Source organism: Poeciliopsis prolifica, unplaced genomic scaffold, assembly GCF_027474105.1.
Source record: "Poeciliopsis prolifica strain line A6 unplaced genomic scaffold, Auburn_PproV2 SCAFFOLD017, whole genome shotgun sequence".
Taxonomy (NCBI): domain Eukaryota; kingdom Metazoa; phylum Chordata; class Actinopteri; order Cyprinodontiformes; family Poeciliidae; genus Poeciliopsis; species Poeciliopsis prolifica.
Genome location: NW_026562392.1, coordinates 3,739,548 through 3,753,247, shown reverse-complemented (window position 1 = coordinate 3,753,247; position 13,700 = coordinate 3,739,548). Strand labels below are relative to the sequence as shown.

Sequence of the window (13,700 nt, the reverse complement as noted above, 5' to 3'; positions counted from 1 at the left end):
GTTTAAAAAAAAAATTATAAAGCAGTAGCCAAAATGTCTGCTTAACATTATTGCACATGTGGTTATCCAAAAGCACTAAATATGTCTTATTAATGATCATCCATTTTATTAATGACATGCCTAAGAAAATACTTTTCAAAGTTCCCTCTGAGCTAATTTATCTTGTAAAATATTATCTGAGCACTTATTTTGATCTCAGACAGCAGATTTTTTTTTGTAGATTATTGTATAATTATTCAATAAATCCTATTATTTCAAAGGATTATAAAAAACATATGAATATTAAAAGTGGGTAAATTTTGTATCTTTTGTAAGTAGGGTGAGCAACAATTTTCAAACTGAAGCCAAAGCTCAGAGTGACTGAGGAGGATTTATGACTGTGTCAAGATTCATTAAAAATTGGAGAAAGAAAAAAATGTGGCAAACTAAGCTAAAAAAAAATTTTTAAAAATAAAATGAAAAAAATAAATAAAACGCATTTCTTCAAAAATTCGTCTCATTTGACATAAAAGGAACACTTCATACACATTTTTTTAATTCTTCAAGTTTAATTTATTCCAACAGGAGAGGAGGGGAAGGACATCAATTTAATAATTAGGAGTATATTACTGTCCTCTCAGACAAACAGCACGTATAAACACACATACACAACTTCTGCAGTGGAATGCGAAATATCATCTTCTTCTTCATTTACAGTTTCTTTATATTTTTGCATGGCTGCAAACAATAGCTCGTTTCTTTTCTCTTTCTCTGGCAATAAATCCTTAAGTAAACCGGAAGCTGCACTTTGCTTCCGTCAGAAGGAACGGGTCGAAAACGAAACGGGTAAAAAAAAAAAAAAAAAAAAAAAAAAAACATAAAGAAAAAGTGCAAATTGATGTTCGGAAAAAGATGGGGTTGGGAAATTTATTTTTTATTTTTTTATGCAGCTTAGCAGTGGAGATGGTTTGTTTTTAAAGTGCAAAATGGAAAAAAAAATTCGAATAAGATTCACGATAGAACAGATTTTTAAAAAGTCGATTTTATGAACACGTCACTGTGGGCTTTATCCAGATGACTTTTTCCTCAGCAAGAAAAAAAAAGAGCAAATTTTTCAAATATGTCTTAGTCAACCTTGGCAGGTTTTTTTCCCTGTTTTGTTTTTGTGGCTTGAAATAAAATTAAAATAAATAAATAAAAAAAACGAAACATCTGTTGCTGATTGCCGTTTGTTTTTGCGCGCAGGTGGATTCAGCGTCTGTCTGCACGAAAACAATGTTTGTGTTTCGATTTTTATTTTTAAGAGATTAAGCAGCTGCTTTTTTATTATTATAATTTGATACCTTTTTTTGCTGTGAGAAGCCTGGATGGATTTCAGAAACAACCGAGAGTGATAAATGCATTTTTTTTAATTAAGAAAAAAAAAACTTGGATCTTTTATTCGAATATATTTTTTCCCCACACGTAACGGAAAATAACGATCAATAAGTGACATTTCTTTTGCAGATATTACTTCATGCAACACCAAAGGGTGGAGGGGGGGGAGGGTCCCCTTAAATCGTCTCTGACAAAACCAAGTCATTGTTTTTGCTGGATTCCTGGTCGCTCTGGTCGTCGGTGAAGCACACGTCCACGTCGCTGTCGTTGTCGCTTTTGCGGTCGGCGTCGTCGAACGGGCCGCCCGGTTTGTCGTCCAGCTTCTTCAGAGTCTGTCCCGGGTGCCTGGACTTCACGTGCCGCTCCAGGTCCCGCCTCCGCACGAGCACCTTCCCGCAAAAGTCGCACCTGTAGGGCGTGTTGCCCTCCGCGTGCAGCCGGATGTGCTTGTTCAGGTTGCTCGGGTCTCCAAAGGGCCTGAAGCACACCTTGCATTTGAGAGGCTTGTAGCCCGTGTGAGTCCTCATGTGGATCTTCAGGCCGTACTTCCGGGAGTACAGCTTCCCGCAGTAGAGACACAGGTGGCCCTTCTTGGGTTTGCCGGAGCCGGTGGAGCCGGTGCTCCCGGCGGGCACCGAGTCCAGCCGAGCCCGACTCTTATCCGAGCCGATCTCCGACAGCTGCTGCGTGTGCATGGCGATCTCCCGGTCAATGTTCGTGATGGAGCCCAGGTCCTGGCTCAGCGGGGGGCCGCCAAAGTAGGGCACAGAGTCCGGGTACTTGAGGAGGTTGCTGAAGTGGAATTTGAGCGGGTAATAGGGGGAGCTGTACAGGAGCTCCCCGTTGTAGACGGTGAAGGGCATCAGCGGGATGTTACAGTCTCCGCCGTACGTCTTCACGCCGTCGAAGTGAGGAAGTGAGAACCTTTCAAAGTGCAGGCCGGGGGGAATCTGGGGGTACCGGGACGGGGACAACCCGGTGTGTATGCGACTCTCGACGTGCTTGAAAGCCGACGTTTCCTCCACGTGCTGCAGCAGTGGGAACCCCCGGATGGGATTCCCGCACGGGACCATCGGAGACGTGGAGTCCACGATGGCGGGCGCGCACTTTGGAGGGTGGTTCCCGGCCCCGTTAAGGGCCTCGCCCAGGTTACGGATTGGCTTCATGTTCCCGACGAGCTTACTGAATCCGAGGCCGCTCAGTTTGCCGCCGGCCTCTTCTCTGGACGCCTCCCCGCCCGGGACTTTAGAGACGCCCGTAGGCTTGAAAGCGGAGCGCACGCCCGGATGGAAACCCATGCTGCCCAGCACTGAAGACGCTGCTCCCAGTCCGAGGAGGTGTCCCTGGTTCCTGGCTGACGCAACGCTCATGTCGAGGGCCCGGTCCTGCCCCTCGGCGCTGCTTTTCTTCGACAGTCCGCTTTTGTTGTTCGGGAAGGGCGAGGAGGACACCGCCCGCCGGTTCGAGTCAGAGGAGTTGCCGTGGCCGGAGGTGTTGGGAATGTCTCCGGACTTGGGCGACCTGCTGAAGGACTCGGTACCTCTGGCCTGCTCGCCGCTCACGAAGCCCCGCCCGTTGCTCAGAGCGCAGTGGAAGTGGACGTGGGCCTTGAGGGTGTTGGGATATTTGAATATTCTCCAGCAGTACCAGCAGATGTAACGCTCCTCACCTGCGGAGGGAAAACAACCACATTGACAACAAGGTCACCGCAGATCCAACGAGACAAAGTGGAGACCCTGAAATATGTTTGCAGCACATCCGGACATGAGCGACCAAAGATGCCCGACAGAGGCCCGTGTGAAGGGCGCATAACTTCACACAGAGAATCTGAAGACATGACATTCATCCACATATTATTCAGCATGAATTTTACATGTTTTTCCACTTTAAAATGCAATTTTTTATGAAAATGCTCCTAAGAAACTGACAAATGTTCTTCAGGGAGAACTCTTGTTATGTCAACCACTGGCAATTTTGTACGTGGAACCTATGGCTCTCTGCCTTGGGAGGAACGTTAAAAGGGGGGCGACAGAACAATTGTTGGACCCTTTCTTCCATTGTCTCACTGCTTTTCCAGTCAAAGAAAGGAAGTGTCCCAGTGTGCGCTGTACAGTGGTGATAAAATGTGACTTACGGCGCTGACACTGAAACAATTTGAAAAACCTCATGCTGTCAAATTAAGGGGAACGTTTTATTGTTTTAGAGTTTCCAGAGTCAATTTGTTCAAAATCTAAAAACTCCCCAGACTTGGACTGGGTCATTTCACGCTGACAGGAGATTTCTTAGAACGACAACAGAAACTGATTTCATTCCATGCACACTGTGACTGCAAAGACATTAAAATGACTGAACAAATGATACACCTATTTAATTCGTGAGCACAGCTCAGAAAACTCTTCACCTCATCTATTGAGTTGGCATTGACTCAGACATGGCAGTCGGATCAAAAGGGTGAATGAGAAAAACCTGAAAATTTTTCATTTAACAAAACACGTAAAGTCAATAATATGAAGAAATGATGTGAATTTATTTACTTTTTTGTCTTTTAGTTTAGGTTTGTATTGTTTTAAATGACATGAGCATCAGGGTGGGTGGGTGGCTTCTGCTTTGGGCCCCCACATTTTTTGGACTGGCTTTGCTGTTTAATTCAACTTTCAGAAAATATAAATAAAAATAATCCGAGGGTAAAATTCCTCGCTGTTTTGTTCATCAATGAAACATTACAGCTCGTCATTATCAATAAATCACTACATTATCAGAGTGACTAAAAAAAAAAAAACGATAGATAAACAAATAAATAAAGATCTCCACCCCCGCGCTGCGCACCATGGGCAACGAAATCCGCTCCTAAGATCTGGTGCCAAATGGTAATAGACTCCGGGAGCCATTCTAATGGCCCCCAGTCGGGCACTCAAAAGATAATATAGATGTAATGATTTTGTAATCCTCATACGGGCCATTGTTTATGATCACCATCAAAAGGGCAAACGCCCTGCCCAATCTGGCGCTCCGGAGCCGGGACCCATTGAACGCGAGCCCTCTCCCTCTCTGCGCGCTTTCCCGTGGAAGTGACAGCAGCTGTTGCTTGAAATCGCAAGTCTCCAGAAACAATGGCGCGGGCCCATCTGTTGACGCCTCAATAATGGAGAGGGGGGGGGGCGTATTGCGTGAGGGGGGAAGGAGAGGGGAGTGAGCGCGTATGTCCAGGAGCGCACACACGGTGCGCGCTGCGCCGGAGAATCCGGGCAATATACACTCGACATAAAAGTTCGCATTCATGAGGCCACAATACCTTAACGCAGCCACCTAATTCAGCGTGAAGCGCCTGTTTTTGAATTATTTGCTTTTGAATACATGAATATTAACGTCGGTGTGACATTCGTTAACCTCCAACGAGCGAATGAATCGCTTCTTCTTCCCTCGACGCTCACCGAGGCGCGTCGGTTTCTGCGTTTAATTGCTTTTTATTATTACTATTTAAGCACCGTAATTACATCGCCACAATTTTTGCCTTTTTTTAAAAAAATACTGACTCTGAAACCATATCAGGGTTTTGTTCTTGTTTTTTTCGGATTGTTTTGAACAAAGACGACTTAACAGCTCGAAACAATTCGTGTCATTGTCTGATGAAGGAATTTCACTGGAAGTATCTGTTGATAATCTGCTCTGTAATGGGATTATAGGCTCTGATGAGGCGCTAATCCCCCAAGCGCAAACATTAGATTATTAATACTAATAGCCGAACAAGAGGATTAACCACATTTGCTGATTCTCGAATCCCCGTTTATTATTATTATTATTATTATTTAATTTGTCGTTGTTTCGAGCATATGGAACACAGGTGGATCGTATCACGGTGCATCAAAAATATCCCCTCTGTTTGGACGAGGTTTTTCTTTTTTTTTCATTCTCTACGCGCAATTTATTTTCTCACTTTTTCCCATTTGAAGCAGTTTTTTTCCCCTTCTTTTCTTTAATCAAAACTAAACTGCTGCGGATGTCGGTCATTTATGCTCTCGTTAAAAACAATTAAATGAATGGGAAATAAAAAAACAAAAAAGACCCGACGGGACGCGGTTCATGACCTCCTCTTGGCAATAAAACGACGACGTTCGATCGCTGACAAATTGCGCAATGACGCGCAATGATAAAAGCTGTACGGTTGTTTCTTGTTGTTGCGTGAAATATATATGCGTGTGATATTAGCATAAATCCATTGCGCATTGTCGGTGTCGCTCACCTTTTTCGTCGTGCGTGGGAGTGGCCGTGGTGGGGATGTCGTACCACTGGGCGAGAGGGTTGGAGTACCACACACTCAGCTCCTCTCCCGCTGGGATTTCTCTCAGGACTCGGTAGAAAATCTAAATAATAATAATAATTTTAAAAAATAGATTATTTTTCTCTCTCACTCTCTTTTTTAATGTGACTTTATTCCCACTTAAAATCCACAGAGTAAAGTGGGACGTCGTGGCATTAAAAAACACAAACAAACAAAAACAATTCACCTGTCCGCCAGGTAAGTCCGACACTGCCTCCAGGTTTTGCTCTTGGCTGTTCCTGGCGGCGCGGATGAATCCGATCCAATCGGGCACAGGACAGCCCGACTCGTCCACGAACTCTCCGCGCAGCAAACGGATCTGAGACAGGAGAGGGAGAGAAACAGGTTGAGCAAATCCGAAAAAACGAAATAAATAAATAAATAAATAAATAATAATAATAATAATAATAATAATAATAATAATAATAATAATAATAATAATAATAATAAAAGAAACAAGATCGCACCGGAATGGACCTAAACGAAAACTTGATTTGTTTCTTTTTTTTTTCTTTTTTTTTTTTTTGCGTCTTTCCCCTTCAAGATCACATAAGCCACCTTTTTATTTCGGATGTTTGTACTAGAATTTTATCAAGCACGTCTTTTTTGGGGGGGGGGGATATCGCGACTTTCTGTGTGCAGTCGGGTGTAGAGGTGGAGGTGGAGGTGGAGGTGCTGCGGCCGCTGTTGGGAGCACAGCGCACTCAGCGCGTCTTTTATCCGCTCTGCTGATAATTTCCTAAAGAGAGCGGCGGACGGGCCTAATTGACTTGATATGGGAAACGAATTTGAAGAGTGTCAGAGCGTTTCTGAACTGTTCCAGGAGATCAGGGATCGAGGCGTGACATTTGACACAGACATTTATTTGCACCTGATGATCCCCCCCCCCCTCATCGTCGCAGCCCCTGGATGGGGGGCCGCATTTAGACGCATCAATCACAGCCGCTGACAGCTTTCTGCAATTAATAAACAACAACAACAACAACAAACACTCGTTTTAAATCGCAAAATAAAGGCGATATTTTTTTTAATTAAAAAAAAATCTTTATTTTTATTTTATTTTATTTTTTGCAGAAAATAGTTTCTTATATTTTTTTCAACTATCAAATATTTTTGTCAACATTTCAATTTAAAAAATTGTCAATATTTCTAACGCAGTACATTGGGTCGCGGCTGAATGACCCCGGAGCGGTTTGTTGTTTCTTTTTGGTGTTTTTTGGAGCATTTTTCCGCTTGACAATTTCTCGCCGCCTGCAGGCGAAGGGAGGCCCAACACCCCAACACCCCGACACCCTGACAACCCGACGTCTTTCTGTGGCCGGATCCCATTGACAGTAAGCGGCTCATCGGAATAACGGGCCCGGCAGGCCGGGAAGCGGCGAGGGCGCACACCCGGGTCCACCCATTAGGCCGGTTAGGCTGACAAGTCAGCCACTAATGGAGCTCAATTATTTCTAACCTGACAGGCCAAAGCAATTAATAAATCGCGTCTCAATGAAATTTGACAAGTCAGTAAAAAAAAAAAAAAAAAAAAAAAGGATACATTTTTTTTCATCTGCTATTTTGAACAGATGAAAATATAAACCGAAACGTGTAATATTTAATTTTTTTTAAATGGCAGCTATATAAATAGAAATAATTAATACTGTATAATATCTTTAAAAAAACAAATATAAGAAATATATATAAAATAATGACATTTTGAAACCTTAACTGTACAGATATGCACGTTGAGAGTTTCCGGCTCACTTTTTTTTTCGCTCCGACGTCCCTGCGGTCCGACAGGTACTTCCCCAGCTTGAAGACGCCCGGTACCGGTCCCATCCGGAGCCCGGCCGGGACGCCGCAGTCCGCAAACACACTGACGGTGGTGGACGCCCGGGTGGCTTGCATGGCGCGGGGTGAGATCAGAACCATGAAGACTGATGGAGACCGGAATGCGACAGAGCGCGCGCATGCAAGGGACGGGAGGAAGAGGAGGAGGAGGAGGAAGAAGAAGAAGAAGTCGAAGAGGAGGAGGAAGATGATGAGGACAGGCCGATGTCCGCCCTCAAAGTGACGCGGTGGCGTTATGCTCTCCGGCTTTTCTAGTTATGGAGCACACCCCGGACACCCCTCTCTGCACGCACGCACACACACACACACACACACACACACACACACACACACACACACACACACACACACACACACACACACACACACACACACACACACAAGATTATCTGAGGATGCAATGGGAAGAAGAACAAAGTGGGTGCTGCAGAGAGGTGATGCTGGTTTGCGTGGGGGATTGGGGAAGCGGGGGGGGAGCGCGTCCTGAGTTTGTAGCAGCGGTGAGAAGGTGTGTGTGTGTGTGTGTGTGTGTGTGTGTGTGTGGTGTGTGTGTGTGTGTGTGTGGTGTGTGTGTGTGTGTGTGTGTGTGTGTGTGTGTGTGCGTGCGTGCGTGCGTGTGTGTGTGTGTGTGTGTGTGTGGGTGAGTGTGAGAGAGTTGGGCTCTCCCAGCAGCTGTGTGCAGAGGGGAAAACGGGCCGGGCCTGCGCTCACATGGAGACTTTCCCTCACTCCGCCTCATAATGAATTGCTCCCAAAACGGTCAAGAGACACAAAGGAGCCCGGCGACCCTTCCCATCCCCGAAATCCAATTTGTCAAGGCCAGAGAAAGGAGAGCGCGGAATCAAAGGTCCGGAGCGGCCATTAATCCTCTCCACGCAGCTTTGTCCTCCGGACAGTTCCGATATTTTCACTGACAAATCCACTGTATAATTCCTCCATAAATCCTCACCCTTCTCCATTCAGGGAGTTTTTTTTTCTTCTTCTCCTTTGGCCATACTTTAAATCTACTTGGCTGCCATTCTTACGGCTTCTACTTACTTCAAAGGGCTCCTCTCCCCTCCTCTTCCTCCTCCTCCTATTTTTTTGTCCTTAGTGTGAACAAAAGGAGCAGGAAAGTTTAGAGGACTTGTTAACTTCTATTGACTCTCGGCGTGTGCCGGGTTGAGATCGGGCAGGTACCGAAAGGGGAGGACCAGCAGCAGCAGGAGAGAGAGAGAGACAGAGAGAGAGAGAGAGAGAGAGAGAGAGAGAGAGAGAGAGAGAGAGAGAGAGAGAGAGAGAGAGAGAGAGAGAAACACATCATCTTCCTAGCGCGCGCATATTGGTGTTTTCCTGTCTCCTCGTGCAATGCGTTCAGCTGTTTTATTCTGCACGTTGACAAAGACAAGGAGGGAACAATCATCGCATAATTTTAATAGCACCCATCGGAGAACCCGAGTTGCGATTTAGTTCGACTTCAGGATCGATCGTCGGCTGGTTTCCGAAATTTGAATGACTGTGGCAGAGAAGAATCGGCACCAGCGTGATGTGAACGGATCGTGTAGTAAAAAGAAAAGTGTTTAAATGCAGCAAATTTACTGTTTGGATATATTTTTTTCTGTAGTGATTTCAAACCACAAGAGGGGGAAAAAAAATCAGGAGTAGCCATTAGGAGAGTGACACAGAGGCTCGATCGACTAATTAATTGGTTGATGGATCGATTTGTTTTTGCAATTAACTTCTGAAAGCAAAAAAAAAATCCCGGGAGCTGGAAAAGCCACTTAGTTGATTTATTTATATATTTATTTGCTTGTTTATTTTTTGTTTGTTTTGTTGCTGTTGTTTGCAGCTTCTTGCGTGGTGAGGTGAGTTTTTTTTATCAAAAAATATTCGAGAAAAAAGAGAAACGATGAAATCACCATAGTTTCGACATCAACACGTGGCCTTCAAAGGAGGATTTCCACTGTAAAAAAAATCTCCATCAGAGCAAGCTTACTCTGTTTAGCTCTTGAACCTATGAGTTCTTGCACTATTTGTTTAAGCAGAGTTTTTTTTAATTAAAAACCCGCTCATTTCCGAAGAAAATGAAAATAATCACAGCGTAATTAAGACGAGAACGCATGACACGATTTAAGGGTTTGTTGCCGGGTCAGAGAGGGGCAACAACAACCTGTAGGCGGTCAGTCCAGACCGTGCCTAAAGTGACCTCTGACCTGTCCACTCTGGCCTCCCAATTAAAGTGAAACCTACTGAGAAAACCAGACCGGAGGAACAACAGACACTATACACTGTAAAAAAAAAAAAAAAAAAAAGACTTTGGAAGAATGTTACATTGTAGTCATTTAAATATGGTAACAATTCCTGCCAAAAACATTTATTTTCTCACAAATGTTGGTTCGTTCCTGTGTGCTGCATAAAATGGCTGATATGTTTTCATAAATGGCACAAGGCTTGCAGTTCAGAGCATTTCTGAGTTTGGATCATGAATTGAAGACGTGGATCTTAAGCTTAGCTGTAAAACTCAAAGTTGCTCCCATTAGGACAGTCCTTGCAAGGAACATCATATCAGTGGTTGTCAGAAACATCAGCCTTTTTCAGACTGGTTTAAATGTTTGAGTATGTCACTAATGTTTTATGCATCCGCTAATTGCTTTGTTGACCACAACTGAAATTGACATTTAAATTGATTTACTTCACCCATCTTTCAGCTGCTAGACGTCCGTCCTTTATTTTTTTAATTCAGAAAAATAGATTACAGCCTTTTAAAAAAAAGTGTGCACAGCAACAAGTTGTGTTTGATGGCTAATTCAGTTTTTGTGCATAAATGCATTCAGAAAAAACACAAAACTATCTTATTTATTTATCTTAAAGCGAGTCTTTGTCACGCTGCCCATTCTGCGCTCTTTCAAAAAAAAAAAAAACGACACGCGAACAATCTCGTCAATGGGCGCAATGTTTGCGCCAAGCTGAGCGGAGGGGTTATTTATTAACTCCCCGGCCTTTTGCGACTGGTTCCCATCCCATGCGTTCCGCACTCACTTCTCCACATTGAAATTAATGAATCTCCTGAAGAAGGAGGCGAAGGGTGAAAGAAGGGGAAAGACAGAAAGAGAGAGAGAGAGAGAGAGAGAGAGAGAGAGAGAGAGAGAGAGAGAGAGAGAGAGAGAGAGAGAGAGAGAGAGAGAGAGAGAGAGAGAGAGAGACGTTTCCTTTCTGTTTTGCGGAGAATCCGCTGTGGTGAATCCCCCGGCGCACTGTGCGCCTCGGAGCCCCGAGGAGCGGCCAAAAGACTCGGTGTGAGAGTGAAGGCATCACTGGGAGCAAATGGGATGGAAAATTAAATGAAATTAAATGGCCTCACCAGGGACTATTGTTCATCCTCTCTTTTATTTATACAAAAATAAAAAAGAAAAGACATTAATTACATGCTTGGATCTTTACTCGGGGACAATATTGCGGAGTCAATTAAACGCGCTTCTATAGGCGGGAGCTCGATCTCTTTAATGAACTTAAATAACGATCTGAGAGAAGAATCGGAGCTGGGAGAAGGAGGGCGACGTTTTTATGGGCGGCTCTGTCCACTCCGGCCAGCCTCCTCCGCACCCCCTTTTTTTTTTCTTTTAAAGGGGGGGAGGGGGACTCATCCGTCTAAACGGTGGGGCTCGCTGATTTAACTGGTTGGCCCATTAATGAGCCATGAATATAGAGGAACAACCTGCCTGCAAAGCAACGCGGTAAATACAGCCTGCAATGCCCCACCAGGGATCTCCATTCAGGCTCCGTGACTGCGAGGCCTTGCTTAACTTGTGCCAAAGGTTCACCACCACCACCAACAACAACCACCTCTCCTCTTCCGCCTTTATTGGCCTTCCCATTTGAGGCCGCAGGAGAGAAAACACATTTTTTATGTCGAGCCCATAAACTTTTCTCTATTCAGGACGTTGGAGAAGGGGTGGGAGGGGGTGCGGGGAAAAAAGGCCCAATCATTGTCCCCAGTTTACAGCGCGGCCCGTTTCCCACGTTGCAGAGATCCCTCCGCGTTTGTCCCGGATCGGTTTATTGAAGCGACCGAAACCTAAATCTTCGGTGCTTTTCGAACAACCAGAAGTTATTATCGTTCGCTTCAGCTGTGCAAGGGAAAGAGAGGAGAGATGGATGGCGGCGTTGGGTGGGATATGGGAGATGGGGATTACTCCACTTTGGTGTGGCCAGATTTTAATCTGAAATTATGTACAGCCAACAGTGAAAAGACTGGAATATATTTCACTCGGTTTTACAATCACTTCGTTTCTATTGCAGTGTTTATCCTCCTTTGTTAAACAAGATACATTGCTACACGAAACATTAAATGGTGAACTTTCTTACACCTTCACACTTCACACAATGAATGGCAACGTTTGACAGAATCAGTATTTATACAAATACTCAGGATTTATTGCCAAAAAAGTAGCTAATATTGTTCAAATTAAACCATTGTTGAGCATTGTATTCGCAAACTAAAACATTTAATTAAAACTATATATATATATACATTTAATAAAAGTGTTGATAAAATTTCTTGTTACAAAGAGGCATGCTAGCAAGCTTGACTTTAGTATTAGCATATAGTTAGTTAGCTAAAATTATCCAGATTTTAGCTAACTTAGATGCTAAATCCACTTATTTTTCCCCCCTTGAACATTAGATTCACAAACAACAACCTATAAGAAATTCAAAATTTCAGTTGCTCTACAAAATATCCTTTTATATCATAGCCTGCTAGCAAGTTTCACTACAGCTTGGTACACTGTCATTAAACATGCTAAAGATTTATGCAACATTGCCCCAACATTGACTTGTTACAGTCCTTAATTTTGACCAAGTTGATATATTCTTTGTTAATACAACTCACATAATGTCTTAGCATTTCCTTATAGCACACGCCAAACAACAACAACGTGGTGGTTGGAACCAACTCCCTCGTTAGCATGCTAATGAAAATGTTTAGGTAGGATTTGTCAGCAAGATAAATTAGCTAATGTTCTTTTTGTTTAACACCGCTGAACAATACATTTGCAAACCAATATGGCCAAAGTGTAATTAATCACATTTGGTCATTTTTGCAGGTTTGACTTTAGCTTTAGCGCTTTCACTGAACGGATCAGAGCTGGATGACGTAAACGTTCCTTGTGCTCCAACAGGGTTCTCAAGAACGAAAAAGCGTTTTAATGACAACTATACGCCCCCAGATTCCTTTTCACAAGATACAGTAAATACAAATTTTTTTAAAAAAAAAGTCTGGCTTTGGGATCAGTGCTAACGCTAAGCTAGTCAAAGCTATAACTTATACCCAAAATACGGGACAGTTGCTTTGTTTTGCTTCACAACCACAAGTTTTATGGTACTTCTTATTAGTCTGACCCACATGAAAGCATCACTCATCTCCTGACAACAATCTGTGATGGAGTTGTTTACTCTGAGTGTTTGACATTGCAAACCAACAGACTTAATTGAAATCTCAACGCCACACCATAATTCAACACCCGCATACAGTTTCTTTTTGCAGCTTTGACTTGGAAGACGTTTTGGTCCCTGGGAACCCCGGGGAAAAGACGCAGCCCGCGCCCCGCAGGAGCGGACCAGCTGCCCGGGTGCGGGTGGGACATTAGCGACGCGTTTGAATAGTAATCATGCTTGTATGGGACTCCCACCAGATGACATGATTGGGATTTTAAGGCCAGACTAATATTCAAAATCGCATTAGAGAGCGGCCGAGTGAACGGCACCTGATTCAGCGGCGCTCATGCGTGATGTCATTCAGGATGCCTCCTCCCTCTCTCTCTCTCTCTCTGTTTTTTTCCCCTCTCCTTCTTTCTCGCCCTCCCCTCCTAGAAGTGGGCTGCGCCGCTTCGGCATTCAAAGTCTGAGCAAAGTTCCTCACTTAAGGCCGACGTCCTCTCGCATGAGGAGGCGCGGATAAAGGCGCGTGGAGAAGTTGCGTGAATTGATGTGTTTCGGTGTTTCCTTATAAATTCATACCTTTTCTCACTCGAGCGCCTCGGAAAGCGAAGTGTCACTCAGGCCGATTCTCTCTGCTGTCCGGCGCATTTAGCGGCGGGCCCGTCCAAAGGGGAGCGTTCCCGAGGCACATTGTATGCAGGGATGGCCGCGGGTGAATGGAGCGGCGTGTCCGCCGACCCTAATTGGGGATTTTTGTGTGTGTGAGTATATG

The 13,700-nt window shown here is 44.2% G+C and overlaps 1 protein-coding gene across 1 annotated transcript; it reads right to left on the bottom strand.

The window, feature by feature from the left end:
* Positions 1-513: 513 nt before the first annotated feature.
* prdm13 (PR domain containing 13) lies at positions 514-7,886 on the bottom strand. Its single transcript, XM_055041801.1, has 4 exons — positions 7,424-7,886; positions 5,862-5,993; positions 5,597-5,717; positions 514-3,025 (listed from the first exon to the last, which is right to left on the bottom strand). Exons 1-4 carry the CDS (start codon positions 7,589-7,591, stop codon positions 1,533-1,535), a joined length of 1,914 nt encoding a protein of 637 aa, XP_054897776.1. The 5' UTR covers positions 7,592-7,886; the 3' UTR covers positions 514-1,532.
* Positions 7,887-13,700: the final 5,814 nt, after the last annotated feature.

What these genes read in the sequence shown, in the direction of transcription:
- prdm13 (XM_055041801.1), bottom strand. Translation starts at nt 7,591, where the DNA reads ATGGTTCTGATCTCACCCCGCGCCATGCAAGCCACCCGGGCGTCCACC. An exon ending in CGGACTTACCTGGCGGACAG is followed by an intron (nt 5,718 to 5,861) that starts GTGAATTGTTTT and finishes ATTATTATTTAG; the next exon opens with ATTTTCTACCGAGTCCTGAG. An exon ending in TCCCACGCACGACGAAAAAG is followed by an intron (nt 3,026 to 5,596) that starts GTGAGCGACACC and finishes TTCCCTCCGCAG; the next exon opens with GTGAGGAGCGTTACATCTGC.